The sequence below is a fragment of the Pristiophorus japonicus genome, unplaced genomic scaffold (assembly GCF_044704955.1).
Source record: "Pristiophorus japonicus isolate sPriJap1 unplaced genomic scaffold, sPriJap1.hap1 HAP1_SCAFFOLD_290, whole genome shotgun sequence".
In the NCBI taxonomy this organism is placed as follows: Eukaryota; Metazoa; Chordata; class Chondrichthyes; family Pristiophoridae; genus Pristiophorus; species Pristiophorus japonicus.
The window spans coordinates 472,644-488,260 of record NW_027252669.1 but is presented as its reverse complement, the minus strand read 5'-3'; the positions used below and the strand labels follow the sequence as shown (position 1 = coordinate 488,260).

The 15,617-nt window shown below is 46.4% G+C and overlaps 1 protein-coding gene across 1 annotated transcript; it reads right to left on the bottom strand.

The window, feature by feature from the left end:
* Positions 1 to 896: 896 nt before the first annotated feature.
* On the bottom strand, positions 897 to 1,799 carry LOC139248750 (probable G-protein coupled receptor 139; the record flags this gene model as incomplete). The annotated part of the gene is made up of 1 exon (XM_070872172.1): positions 897 to 1,799. A coding segment is annotated over one exon (903 nt), but the record flags the coding sequence as incomplete, so codon positions are not given.
* Between the last annotated feature and the right edge of the window lie 13,818 nt (positions 1,800 to 15,617).

Sequence of the window (15,617 nt, the reverse complement as noted above, 5' to 3'; positions counted from 1 at the left end):
GGTTCAGCCTTTGACTGCTGAAAGGAAGAGGGATGGAGTCGGTGGCTAGGGCAATGGAGATGGTGATGGGGGCCACTAGTACGGTCTCACAAATGTTTGGTTGGACTGCCCCAGAACTGAAAGATAACAGTTATCAGGAACGATTGAACAGGTTGTGCTTGGTTCCTGTAGAAGACAGAGAACATAGAGGAGTCCTGATCGAGGTCTTGAAAATTATGATTGTTTTGGACCGGGTCGATGGTGACAGAAAAGTTTATACTCGTGGGAGCATCCAAATCTGTGGAACCATAAATGCAAGATAATCACTAATAACACCAATAGGGAAATAAAGAACAATGTATTTACTCAGAGAGTGGTTAGAATGTGGAACTCCCTACGTCAGGAAGTGGTTGAGATACATAGCTCAGATGCTGTCAAAGGGAAACTCGACGAGTAAATGAGAGAACATAAAATAAAAGATATGCTGAGAGGCTGAGACGACGTTTTTGCAATGGGAGGAGACTGGTCTGGAGCATAAACACCAACACAGACTAGTCGGGCCGAACTATATGTTTCTGTGCTGTCTATTCTATGTAATGTATCCTCTGAACTACACCTCCACTCTGCCGACCTACCTATTGACGAGCCTCTCACTCTGGAAGCTGCAATGAATTCCTTCACTAAATAGCTGCAGTGACCCTTTACAGAAGAACTCTGACAGAATGCAACAAGCTCGTGGTGCTGACCAGAAAGACAAGGTGGGACATGTCAATCAGAAACAGTGCCGTGTCCTAAACAGATCGCTGGGTGCATTATCAGATCACCAGCCATTCCTGGTGCAATTCAGGGGATGGAAGTCTGGGGCTAAATATTATATTCCTGGACTGGAAACACTGGGACCCGCCTCTGGCCTGTGCTCAGTTGTTCTGTTTATTAATTAAATGTATAATTGAGGTAAACGGATATTTCACCGCGCTCTTCAACTGCTCTCTGAACTTGGACTGGGTCACCCCGTAAATAAATGTGTTTGTGCAGCAACTTAAATTCCGCAGTATATATCCGACTTGTCGAAAGGTATATAAAGAAACATTGTAATCAGCGGGATGTATTCCTGCAATGCTATAATATAAGAATTCTATAACAAATATCAGCCACAGCAGTATGAAGCTGCCGGATATGGTGAAGAGTAAAATGACAGACTTCCTCCTGCTCTCCATCTCTGGGTCACTGCCATTCCCCCCCTTGCTCTCACCCCTCAGTCCCTTCCGGACTCGACTGGCCACTGTAATGTGTCTGATTGTCAGAGCGTTGAGCAACAAAATTACAGCGAATGGGAGCAGTGGTGTTAATACCGTATCAAACCAGTCAAATCCCAGCCATCCGGGATCAGTATAATAGGCTGGCATTGAATAACAGAACCACTGAACATTGTTGATTATATATCCAGGTACAATTGTAAAGTAGAAGGGAACGTTTTTTGAAGAGAGCAGAATGCAGCTTGTTGCCAGGACCACAGCCGCAGTTCTCCCGGTGCAATATTTGGTTTTCAGCTTCTGCCAACAAATGGCCACAAATCGATCAAAGGTGAAAGTGACGGTGAACCAGACAGAACAGTCAGTGGCTACACAGGACAGGAGACGTATAACGCGACACACAGGGGTGATACCCAGGAAAGACCACGGGAAATAATACCAACTGATCCGGTACAGTATGATCGCAGTGATGACCACCAGTAGATCCGCCGCTGCCATGGCAACCAGGTAGCGAGTGGTGCAGGTGGACAGACAGCACTTTCCCCGGGACAGGACCACAATCGCCACTAAATTCACTGTAATAAACAGAAGGGAAAAGAGACAGTCAATTATTGGTCACACATTGTCGGTGACTGAGCCCAGACAGTAAGGCCTGTCATTTCGCACAAAAACAGTCGGGTGGACATCGGCTCAGGAGTTAACATGCAACATAGAAACATAGAAACATAGAAAATAGGTGCAGGAGCAGGCCATTCAGCCCTTCTAGCCTGCACCGCCATTCAATGAGTTCATGGCTGAACATGAAACTTCAGTACCCCCTTCCTGCTTTCTCGCCACAACCCTTGATCCCCCGAGTAGTAAGGACTTCATCTAACTCCCTTTTGAATATATTTAGTGAATTGGCCTCAACTACTTTCTGTGGTAGAGAATTCCACAGGTTCACCACTCTCTGGGTGAAGAAGTTTCTCCTCATCTCGGTCCTAAATGGCTTACCCCTTATCCTTAGACTGTGACCCCTGGTTCTGGACTTCCCCAACATTGGGAACATTCTTTCTGCATCTAACCTGTCTAAACCCGTCAGAATTTTAAACGTTTCTATGAGATCCCCTCTCATTCTTCTGAACTCCAATGAATACAAGCCCAATTGATCCAATCTTTCTTGATAGGTCATTCCCACCATCCCAGGAGTCAGTCTGGTGAACCTTCGCTGCACTCCCTCAATAGCAAGAATGTCCTTCCTCAAGTTAGGAGACCAAAACTGTACACAATACTCCAGGTGTGGCCTCACCAAGGCCCTGTACAACTGTAGCAACACCTCCCTGCCCCTGTATTCAAATCCCCTCGCTATGAAGGCCAACATGCCATTTGCTTTCTTAACCGCCTGCTGTACCTGCATGCTAACCTTCAATGAGTGATGTACCATGACACCCAGGTCTCGTTGCACCTTCCCTTTTCCTAATCTTTCACCATTCAGATAATGGTCTGTCTCTCTGTTTTTACCACCAAAGTGGATAACCTCACATTTATCCACATTATACTTCAACTGCCATGCATTTGCCCACTCACCTAACCTATCCAAGTCACTCTGCAGCCTAATAGCATCCTCCTCGCAGCTCACACTGCCACCCAACTTAGTATCATCCGCAAATTTGGAGATACTGCATTTAATCCCCTCGTCTAAATCATTAATGTACAATGTAAACAGCTGGGGCCCCAACACAGAACCTTGCGGCACTCCACTTGTCACTGCCTGCCATTCTGAAAAGTACCCGTTTACTCCTACTCTTTGCTTCCTGTCTGACAACCAGTTCTCAATCCACGTCAGCACACTACCCCCAATCCCACGTGCTTTAAATTTGCACATTAATCTCTTGTGTGAGACCTTGTCGAAAGCCTTCTGAAAGTCCAAATATACCACATCAACTGGTTCTCCTTTGTCCACTTTCCTGGAAACATCATCAAAAAATTCCAGAAGATTTGTCAAGCATGATTTCCCTTTCACAAATCCATGCTGACTTGGACCTATCATGTCACCATTTTCCAGATGCACTGCTATGACATCCTTAATAATTGATTCCATCATTTTACCCACTACTGAGGTCAGGCTGACCGGTCTATAATTCCCTGTTTTCTCTCTTCCCTCCTTTTTTAAAAAGTGGGGTTACATTGGCTACCCTCCACTCCATAGGAACTGATCCAGAGTCAATAGAATGTTGGAAAATTACTGTCAATGCATCCGCTATTTCCAAGGCCACCTCCTTAAGTACTCTAGGATGCAGTCCATCAGGCCCTGGGGATTTATCGGCCTTCAATCCCATAAATTTCCCCAACACAATTTCCCGACTAATAAAGATTTCCCTCAGTTCCCCCTCCTTACTACACCCTCTGACCCCTTTTATATCCGGAAGGTTGTTTGTATCCTCCTTAGTGAATACCGAACCAAAGTACTTGTTCAATTGGTCTGCCATTTCTTTGTTCCCCGTTATGACTTCCCCTGATTCTGACTGCAGGGGACCTACGTTTGTCTTCACCAACCTTTTTCTCTTTACATACCTATAGAAACTTTTGCAATCCGCCTTAATGTTCCCTGCAAGCTTCTTCTCGTACTCCATTTTCCCTGCCCTAATCAAACCCTTTGTCCTCCTCTGCTGAGTTCTAAATTTCTCCCAGTCCCCAGGTTCGCTGCTATTTCTCGCCAATTTGTATGCCACTTCCTTGGCTTTAATACTATCCCTGATATCCCTAGATAGCCACGGTTGAGCCACCTTCCCTTTTCTATTTTTACGCCAGACAGGAATGTACAATTGTTGTAATTCATCCATGCGGTCTCTAAATGTCTGCCATTGCCCATCCACAGTCAACCCCCTAAGTATCATTCGCCAATCTATCCTAGCCAATTCACGCCTCATACCTTCAAAGTTACCCTTGTTTAAGTTCTGGACCATGGTCTCTGAATTAACTGTTTCATTCTCCATCCTAATGCAGAATTCCACCATATTATGGTCACTCTTCCCCAAGGGGCCTCGCACAATGAGATTGCTAATTAACCCTCTCTCATTACACAACACCCAGTCTAAGATGGCCTCCCCCCTAGTTGGTTCCTCAACATATTGGTCTAGAAAACCATCCCTTATGCACTCCAGGAAATCCTCCTCCACCGTATTGCTTCCAGTTTGGTTAGCCCAATCTATGTGCATATTAAAGTCACCCATTATAACTGCTACACCTTTATTGCATGCACCCCTAATTTCCTGTTTGATGCCCTCCCCAACATCCCTATTACTGTTTGGAGGTCTGTACACAACTCCTACTAACTTTTTTTGCCCTTTGGTGTTCTGCAGCTCTAACCATATAGATTCCACATCATCCAAGCTAATGTCTTTCCTAACTATTGCATTAATCTCCTCTTTAACCAGCAATGCTACCCCACCTCCTTTTCCTTTTATTCTATCCTTCCTGAATGTTGAATACCCCTGAATGTTGAGTTCCCAGCCCTGATCATCCTGGAGCCACGTCTCCGTAATCCCAATCACATCATATTTGTTAACATCTATTTGCGCAATTAATTCATCCACCTTATTGCGGATACTCCTTGCATTAAGACACAAAGCCTTCAGGCTTGTTTTATTAACACCCTTTGTCCTTTTAGAATTTTGCTGTACAGTGGCCCTTTTTTTCTTTGCCTTGGGTTTCTCTGCCCTCCACTTTTTCTCATCTCCTTTCTGTCTTTTGCTTTTGTCTCCTTTTTGTTTCCCTCTGTCTCCCTGCATTGGTTCCCATCCCCCTGCCATATTAGTTTAAATCCTCCCCAACAGCACTAGCAAACACTCCCCCTAGGACATTGGTTCCGGTCCTGCCCATGTGCAGACCGTCCGGTTTGTACTGGTCCCACCTCCCCCAGAACCGGTCCCAATGACCCAGGAATTTGAATCCCTCCCTGCTGCACCACTGCTCAAGCCACGTATTCATCTGCGCTATCCTGCGATTCCTAACGTATATCATCCCAATGCAACCTACCTCCAACCCGCTACTTCCCAGTTTAGCAGAGACGGGGCAGTGGGAGGGAAGCCGAGCCACCCCAGCGGGCGGGTCGGCAACATTAATGGTAACATAGAAAGATAGAAAACAGGTGCAGGATTAGGCCATCCGGTCCTTCGAGCCTGCACCACCATTCAATAAGATCATGGCTGATCATTCCCTCTTTACCCCTTTCCTGCTTTCTCTCCATACCCCTTGATCCGTTTAGCCGTAAGGGCCATAACTAACTCCCTCATAAATATATCCAATGAACTGCCATCAACAACACCATGTGGCAGGGAATTCCACTGGTTAACAATTCTCTGAGTGAAGAAGTTTCTCCTCATCTTGGTTCTAAATGGCTTACCCCTTATCCTTAGACTGTGTCCCCTGGTTCTGGACTTCCCCAACATAGGGAACATTCTGAAACTATGACCCCTAGTTCTAGATTCCGACACGAGGGGCAACACCCTCTCTGCATCTACCCTGTCGAGCCCCCTTAGAATCTTATACGTTTCAATAAGATTACCGCTGATTCTTCTAAACTCCAACGATTATAGGCCCAGCCTGCTCAACATTTGCTCATAAGACAAGACCTTCATCTCAGGAACCAGCCTGATGAACCTTCGCTGAACAGTGCATGGTCACTGCAGGAAGATAATCAACCAGTGAGGATCGGGGACCGGGAAACCAGACCACTACTGTAGCACCTCAGCCCGCGTTATTGACTCAACTGGTCACTGTCTCCATGACTCTGCCTCCTCCCTCCTCTCCTACCCATTCCACACTAGGTTACAGGCCCACAGGATCAGGACCACAGAAGGCGGGTATCTTCAGCTCAGAAAAAGGAAGACATGTTGTAAGCACTGGTGTGGGAGGTGGCATCATCGGAACAGATGCAACGCAGGCAGCGACACTCGGAGAATGTAATAGAGTCCTTCCCGCAAGCTGGGTGAGAGGTCATATCATCAAGGTAGCTGGAGCACTCTGCCGGATTATGGTAGATATTTGTCGAGAGCCTGTCCTCAGAAATGGACTTAGAGATGTCGAGGAAGGGGAGGGTAGTGTCAGACGGAGCATGTGAAGGAGACAGAGGGGCGTAAATTAGAAGCAAGGTTGACTGCATAATTAGAATAATGATTATTACTAATATTAATAATAACTATATTATTAATAATAATAACAATAACTTTTATTTCTATCACGCCTTTAATTTTGTTAAACATCCCAAGGTGCTTCAGAACAGTCTTAACAGGACAACACAGAAACATGGGACACCGAGATAAAAATTAAGAAATTAAAGCACATGACCAAAAGCTTGGTAAAAGAGGTTTAAGGAGGGACTTCCAGAGTTTAGGGCCCAAATAGCTAAAGGTAAGGCCACTGATGGTTGAGCAGTATAATGAGGGATGTTCGAAAGGGCAGCATTTGAAGAGCGGAGATAGCTTGAGGGGTTATGATGCAGAATAAGATTATAGAGATAGGGAGCTGCAAGGCCATGGAGAGATTTGTGAACAAGGATGATCATTTTCAAAATCGAAGCGTTCATTAACCGGGAGCCAATGTATGTCAGAAAGCACAGAGCTGAGGTGATGGCTGATCATGACTTTGTGCGAGTTAGGACATTTTCCACGTCATGGCTAGAAAATGAAATTGCGCAAACACAGTCATCAATGTACCTGAACAATATGTGAAGGAGGGGACCGGAGTAGAATTGGAACAACGAAGGTTCCCTGTATCCCAAGAAAAGGCAGCATAGCAAGGGACCATCCGAGCTCCCATTCCTGGACCATTGGAGAGTGGAGATAGAATATTGTTCAGACCAGAGGTCCAGCACTTGTACTTTCAGCAGGGGCAGTGCACTGGGGTCACTATCAGGATCAGCAACCTGCAAGGGTTTTCATTCCCAGCCCAAAGCCGGTGAGGGCGAGACGACTTCCAGTGTGAATGGCGAGTGAATTAAATTGTAAATGGGGCACTCAGAATGTATCAGCGGCGATAGGCGCAGGGAAACTCGCCATCCGCTGCGAGTTTCAGGGATGCTCGGGTTTACTGTACAATTGGACCATTTTCCAGACCTCAGGAGCCTACAGTCAACAAAGGCAGACTTTGATGGCAAAGTCCAACATTGCCTTCAGTGTGTCTGTGCAGACTTCGGACGCCTGAGGAAGAATGTGTTTGAAGACCAGGACCTCAAACGCAGGACAAAGCTCATGGTCGACAGGGCAGTAGTGATACCGGCCCTCCTATATGGTTCAGAGACATGGAATATTTACAGCAGACACCACAAAGCACAGGAGAAGTACCAACGCAGTCTCCGCAAATTCCTGCAAATTAATTGGCCGGAGTGTCACACCAACATCAGTGTTCTCGGTCAGGTTAATATCCCCAGCAGCGAAGCATTGACCACAGTCGATCAGCTCCGTTGGACGGGCCACATCGTTGGCATGCCTGACATTAGATCCAAAAAGCAAACGCTCCACACGGTGATTCGTTATTGTAAGCGAGCCACAGGTGGGCAGAAGAAAGCTACCATGAAACACTCCAAACCTCTTTTAATAATTGCAACGGCCCCTCCTATACCTGGTAATCCCTGGCCCTAGACAGCCCAAGTGGAGGAAAAGCATCCGTGCGGTGCAGAGCACATCGATTCTCATCGCCCAGAGCAAGCTGAAGCCAAGCGTAGATACTGGAAGGAGTGCGCAGCAACCCGGGCACCCCACACTGCCGTTCGTTCAACCAGCGTCTGCCCGATTTGTGAGAGAGAATGCAGGTCATGCATTGGACTCTTCAGCACTCTGGGAAATAATTGTTAGTATGGAATCGAGTAATCCTCGAGTCCGAGGGTACGCCTCAGAAGCGGAAGTAGAATAAATAGTGACCCACACTGAGTACATCCGACAGTGAAAGACACTCCCAGTAATACATGGTCACTGGGTATGGTGTTCCACACTGGTTAGTGACCCACACTGAGTATATCCCACAGTGACACACACTCCCAGTAATACCTGGTCAATGGTGTACAGTGTTCCACACCGGTTAGTGACCCACACTGAGTATATCCCACAGTGACACACACTCCCAGTAATACCTGGTCAATGGTGTACAGTGTTCCACACCGGTTAGTGACCCACACTGAGTATATCCCACAGTGACACACACTCCCAGTAATACTTGGTCAATGGTGCACAGTGTTCCACACCCGTTAGTGACCCACACTGAGTATATCCCACAGTGACACACACTCCCAGTAATACTTGGTCAATGGTGTACAGTGTTCCACACCGGTTAGTGACCCACACTGAGTATATCCCACAGTGACACACACTCCAAGTAATACATGGTCAATGGTGTACAGTGTTCCACACCGGTTAGTGACCCACACTCAGTATATCCCACAGTGACACACACTCCCAGTAATACATGGTCACTGGGGTACAGTGTTCCACACCGGTTAGTGACCCACACTGAGTATATCCCACAGTGACACACACTCCCAGTAATACATGGTCACTGGTGTGCAGTGTTCCACACCGGTTAGTGACCCACACTGAGTATATCCCACAGTGACACACACTCCCAGTAATACCTGGTCAATGGTGTACAGTGTTTCACACCGGTTAGTGACCCACACTGAGTATATCCCACAGTGACACACACTCCCATTAATACTTGGTCAATGGTGTACAGTGTTCCACACCGGTTAGTGACCCACACTGAGTATATCCTACAGAGACGCACATTCCCAGTAATACATGGTCAATGGTGTACGGTGTTCCACACCGGTTAGTGACCCACACTCAGTATATCCTACAGTGACACACACTCCCAGTAATACATGGTCAATGGTGTACGGTGTTCCACACCGGTTAATGACCCACACTCAGTATATCCTACAGTGACACACACTCCGAGTAATATGTGGTCACTGTGTTATGGTGTTCCACACCGGTTAGTGACCCAGACTCCGTATATCCTACAGTGACACACACTCCGAGTAATACGTAGTCACTGGGTTATCGTGATCCACACCGGTTAGTGACCCACACTCAGTATATCCTACAGTGAAGCACACTCCGAGTAATACGTGGTCACTGGGTTATGGTGTTCCACACCGGTTAGTGCCCCACACTCAGTATATCCTACAGTGACACACATTCCCAGTTATACATGTTCACTGGGGTATAGTGTTCCACACTGGTTAGTGACCCACACTCAGTACATCCTACAGTGACACACTCTCCCAGTAATACATGTTCACTGGGGTATGGTCCTCCACACCGGTTAGTGACCCACACTCAGTATATCCTACAGTGACACACACTCCCAGTAATACATGGTCACTGGTGGTACAGTGTTCCACACCGGTTAGTGACCCACACTGAGTACATCCTACAGTGTCATACACTCCCAGTAATACATGGTCACTGGGGGTACAGTGTTCGACACCGGTTAGTGACCCACACTCAGTATATCCTACAGTGTCAGACTCTCCCAGTAATACACGGTCACTGGGGTACGGTGTTCCACACCGGTTAGTGACCCACACTCAATATATCCTACAGTGACACACACTCCCAGTAATACATGTTCACTGGGGTATGGTCCTCCACACCGGTTAGTGACCCACACTCAGTTTATCCTACAGTGACATACACTCCGAGTAATACATGGTCACTGGTGGTACAGTGTTCCACACCGGTTAGTGACCCACACTGAGTATATCCTACAGTGTCATACACTCCCAGTAATACATGGTCACTGGTGGTACAGTGTTCCACACCGGTTAGTGACCCACACTGAGTACATCCTACAGTGTCATACACTCCCAGTAATACATGGTCACTGGGGGTACAGTGTTCCACACCGGTTAGTGACCCACACTCAGTATATCCTACAGTGTCAGACTCTCCCAGTAATACACGGTCACTGGGGTACGGTGTTCCACACCGGTTAGTGACCCACACTCAGTATATCCTACAGTGTCAGACTCTCCCAGTAATACACGGTCACTGGGGTACGGTGTTCCACACCGGTTAGTGACCCACACTCAGTATATCCTAGAGTGACACACACTGCCAGTAATACATGGTCACTGGTGTATGGTGCTGCACACCGGTTATTGACCCACACTCAGGTATCCTACAGTGTCAGACTCTCCCAGTAATACACGGTCACTGGGGTACAGTGTTCGACACCGGTTAGTGACCCACACTGAGTATATCCTACCCTGACTCACTCTCCCAGTAATATATGGTCACTGGGGTACAGTGTTCCACACCGGTTAGCGATGCACACTCTGTATATCCTACACCCTCATACACAATCCCAGTAATACATGGTCAATGGGATTATGGTGTTCCACAGCGGTTAGTGACCCACTCTCAGTCTATTCTAAAATGATACATACATGCATGGTCACTGGGGTACTGTGTTCCACACCGGTTAGTGACCTGCACTCAGTATATCCTACAGTGACAGACACTACCAGTAATAAATGGTCACTGGGCAACTGTGTTCCACACCGGTTTGTGAACCACATTCAGTATATCCATCAGTTAGACACACACCCAGTAATACATGGTCACTGGAGTACGGTGTTCCACACTGGTTAGTGACCCACACATAGTACATCCTACAGTGACACACACTCCCAGTAATACATGGTCACTGGAGTACGGTGTTCCACACCGGTTAGTGATCCACACTCAGTATATCCATCAGTTAGACACACACTCCCAGTAATACATGGTCACTGGAGTACGGTGTTCCACACTGGTTAGTGACCCACACACAGTACATCCTACAGTGACACACACTCGCAGTAATACATGGTCACTGAGGTATGGTGTTCTACACCGGTTATAACACACACTCAGTATATCCCAAAGTGACAGACATTCCAGTAATACATGGTCACTGAGGTGCGGTGTTCTACACCGGTTAGTGAAACACACTGAGTATATCCCAAAGTGACAGACACTTCCAGTAATACATGGTCACTGAGGTACGGTGTTCTACACCGGTGAGTCACCCACACTCAATATATCCTACAGTGACACACACTCCCAGTAATACATGGTCACTGGGGTATGGTGTTCCACACCGGTTAGTGAAACACACTCAGTATATCCCAAAGTGACAGACACTTCCATTAATACATGGTCACTGAGGTACGGTGTTCTACACCGGTGAGTCACCCACACTCAATATATCCTACAGTGACACACACTCTCAGTAATACATGGTCATTGGAGTATGGTGTTCCACACCGGTTAGTGACCCACACTGAGTATATCCTACCCTGACTCACTCTCCCAGTAATACATGGTCACTGGGGTACAGTGTTCCACACTGGTTAGCGATGCACACTCTGTATATCCTACACCCTCATACACAATCCCAGTAATACATGGTCAATGGGATATGGTGTTCCACAGCGGTTAGTGACCCACTCTCAGTCTATTCTAAAATGATACACACATACATGGTCACTGGGGTACTGTGTTCCACACCGGTTAGTGACCTGCACTCAGTATATCCTACAGTGACAGACACTACCAGTAATAAATGGTCACTGGGCAACTGTGTTCCACACCGGTTTGTGAACCACATTCAGTATATCCATCAGTTAGACACACACCCAGTAATACATGGTCACTTGAGTACGGTGTTCCACACTGGTTAGTGACCCACACACAGTACATCCTACAGTGACACACACTCCCAGTAATACATGATCACTGGGTATGGTGTTCCACACCGGTTAGTGATCCACACTCAGTATATCCCAAAGTGACAGACACTTCCAGTAATACATGGTCACTGAGGTACGGTGTTCTACACCGGTGAGTCACCCACACTCAATATATCCTACAGTGACTCACACTCTCAGTAATACATGGTCATTGGAGTATGGTGTTCCACACATATACTAGAACATACGAACATAAGAATTAGGAACAGGAGTAGGCCATCTAGCCCCTCGAGCCTGCTCAGCCGTTCAACAAGATCATGGCTGATCTGGCCGTGGACTCAGCTCCACTTACCTGCCCGCTCCCCAAACCCCTTGCTTCCTTTTTGGTCAAAAATCTATCTATCTGTTATTTGAATACATTCAATGAGCTCGCCTCAACTGCTTCCTTGGGCAGAGAATTCCACAGATAGACAACCCTCTGGGAGAAGAAATTCCTTCTCAACTCGGTTTTCAGTAGGCTCCCCCGTATTTGGAGGCTCTGCCTCCTAGTTCTAGTCTCCCCGACCAGTGGAAACAACCTCTCTGCCTCTATTTTGCCTATCCCTTTCATTATTTTAAATGTTTCTGTAAGGTCACCCCTCATCCTTCTGAACACCAACGAGTAAAGACCCAGTCTACTCAATCTATCTTCATAAGTTAACCCGCTAATCTCCAGAATCAGCCTCGTGAATCGTCTCTGTCCCCGCTCCAAAGTTAGTATATCCTTCCTTCAGTAATGTGACCAGAACTGCACGCAGTACTCCAGGTGCGACCTCACCAATAACCTATAGAATTGCAGCAGGACCTCCCTGCTTTTGTGTTCCATCCCTCTCGCAATAAAGGCCAACAATCCATTCGCCTTCCTGATTACCTGCTCCACCTGCAAACTAACCTTTTGGGATTCATGCACAAGGACCCCCAGGTTCCTCTGCACCGCAGCATGTTGTAATTTCTCCCCATTCAAATAATATTCCCTTTTACTGTTTTTTTTTCCAAGGTGAATGACCTCACACTTTCCGACATTGTACTCCATCTGCCAAGCCTTAGCCCATTCGTTTAACCTCTCTAAATCTATTTGCAGCCTCGATGTGTCCTTGACACAACCCGCTTTCCCACTAATCTTAGTGTCATCTGCAAATTTGTTACACTACACTCCGTCCCCTCTTCCAGATCATCTATATATATTGTAAACAGTTGTGTTCCCAGCACCGATCCCTTTGGCACTCCACTAACCACCGATTTCCAACCTGAAAAGGATCCATTTATCCAGATTCTCTGCTTTGTGGTAGCCAGCCATTTTTCAATCCATGGTAATACATTTCCTCTGACTCCGCGTAAATGATCACTGGAGAACAGTGTTTCACACTGGTTAGTGACCCACACTCAGGTATCCTACAGTGACAGACAGTCCCAGTAATACACGGTTACTGGGGTACAGTGTTCGACACCGGTTAGTGACCCACACTGACTATATCCTACAGTGACTCACTCTCCCATTACTACATGGTCACTGAGGTACTGTGTTCCACACCGGTTAGTGACTCACACTCTGTATATCCTGCAGTCATACACACTTCCAGTAATACATGGTCACTGGGGTATGGTGTTTCACAGCGGTTAGTGGCCTACACTCAGTCTATCCTAAAGTGATACATAATCCCAGTCATACATGGTCACTGGGGTACTGTGTTCCACACCGGTTAGTGACCCACACTCAGTCTATCCTACAGACATACACACTCCAAGTAATACATGGTTACTGGGGTACTGTGTTCCACACCGGTTAATGACCTGCATTCAGTATATTCTACAGTGACAGACACTACCAGTAATACATGGTCACTGATGTACAGTGTTCCACACCGGTTAGTGACCCACACTCAGTATATCCTACAGTGACACACACTCCAAGTAATACATGGTCACTGGAGTACTGTGTTCCACAGCGGTTAGTGACCCACACTCAGTATATCCTACAGTAACACACACTCCACGTAATACATGGTCACGGAGATGCGGTGTTCCACACCGGTTAGTGACCCACACTCAGTAAATCCTACCGTGACAGACACTCCCAGTAATACATGGTCGTTGCGGTATGGTTTCCACACCGATATGTGAACCACACTCAGTATATCCTACAGTGATACACACTGCCAGTAATACATGGTCACTGGGGTACGGTGTTCCACACCGCTATGTGATCCACACTCTGTATATCCTACAGTGATACACACTGCCAGTAATACATGGTCACTGGGGCATGGTGTTCCACACCGGTTAGTGACCCACAATCAGTATATCCTACAGTTACTCATACTCCCAGTAATATATAGTAACTGGGGTACACTGTTCCACACCGGTTAGTGACCCACACTCAGTATATCCTACAGTGCCACCCACTCCCAGCAATACATGTTCACTGGGGTACACTGTTCCACTCTGGTTAGTGACCCACACTCAGTATATCCTACAGGTACACACACTCACATTAATACATGCTCACTGGCGTACTGTGTTCCATACTGGTTAGTGACTCACACTCTGTATATCCTACACTGACAGACAGTCCCAGTCATACACAGTCACTGGGTACGGGGTTCCACACCGGTTAGTGACCAACACTCAGTATATCCTACAGTTATACATACTCCCAGTAATACATGGTCACTGGGGTATAGTGTTCCACACCGGTTAGTGACCCACACTCAGTATATCCTGCAGTGACTCACACTCTCAGTAAAACATGGTCACTCGGGTATGGTATTCCACACCGGTTAGTGACCCACACACAGTATATCCTACAGTGACACACACTGCCAGTAAAACCTTCTCTCAGAGAGTTGCTGCACTGAGGACTGTTACAACTACACGATGTTCCACTCAAGGCATAACTTGATAATTCAATGAGCCTCTTAGTTGCAAGCAGATGTTTATATTCAAATGAGACAAAGGAATCAAACTGCAGATGTAATTGAGCACAATTGATTTTTTGGAATGGTATCACTGATCGTGTGTCTGTATAACAGTGACCACTACACTAACATTTAACATTATCAGTCACAGAGCAAAACCAGAGACCAGTCCATGCAGAGATTTACACAACTTCAATGGTTATAGTCACTTACCAGGAACGCCGGTGACGGCAATGATCATGTAGCATATTTTCCTTGCTAATCTAACAGTCTGATACATTTTCTGTGTGATGCGATGTGCCCCTTCGCTCTGCAGGCAATCTCCCAGTATTATACTCTGTGGAGATACAATCCAGAGCATTCAATTTATACCCTGCAGAATCACCACAGGGACATTGAGGTTACGACATCGCTCAAATTGGTTATTGTTATAATTTGAACAAACAGATTACGACATTGGAGAAAAGTCCCTGTTGTGATGGAATACATTTGGAGTTGAAATTGGAAAAAACAAAGACTGGACAATTCTGATTATATCCATTAACAAATGAAGATTGCCTTCTATATTCCTGCCAGCAACAGATTGTTGTTTCAAACAACATCAGGCCCATATCTAGATATGATATTGATCCACTGATGACTTTCACTCTGCTATGGCCATTCAGAAACTACATTCCAAATGTTCAAATGCCCCCTCAATTTTACTCTGCTGCAACC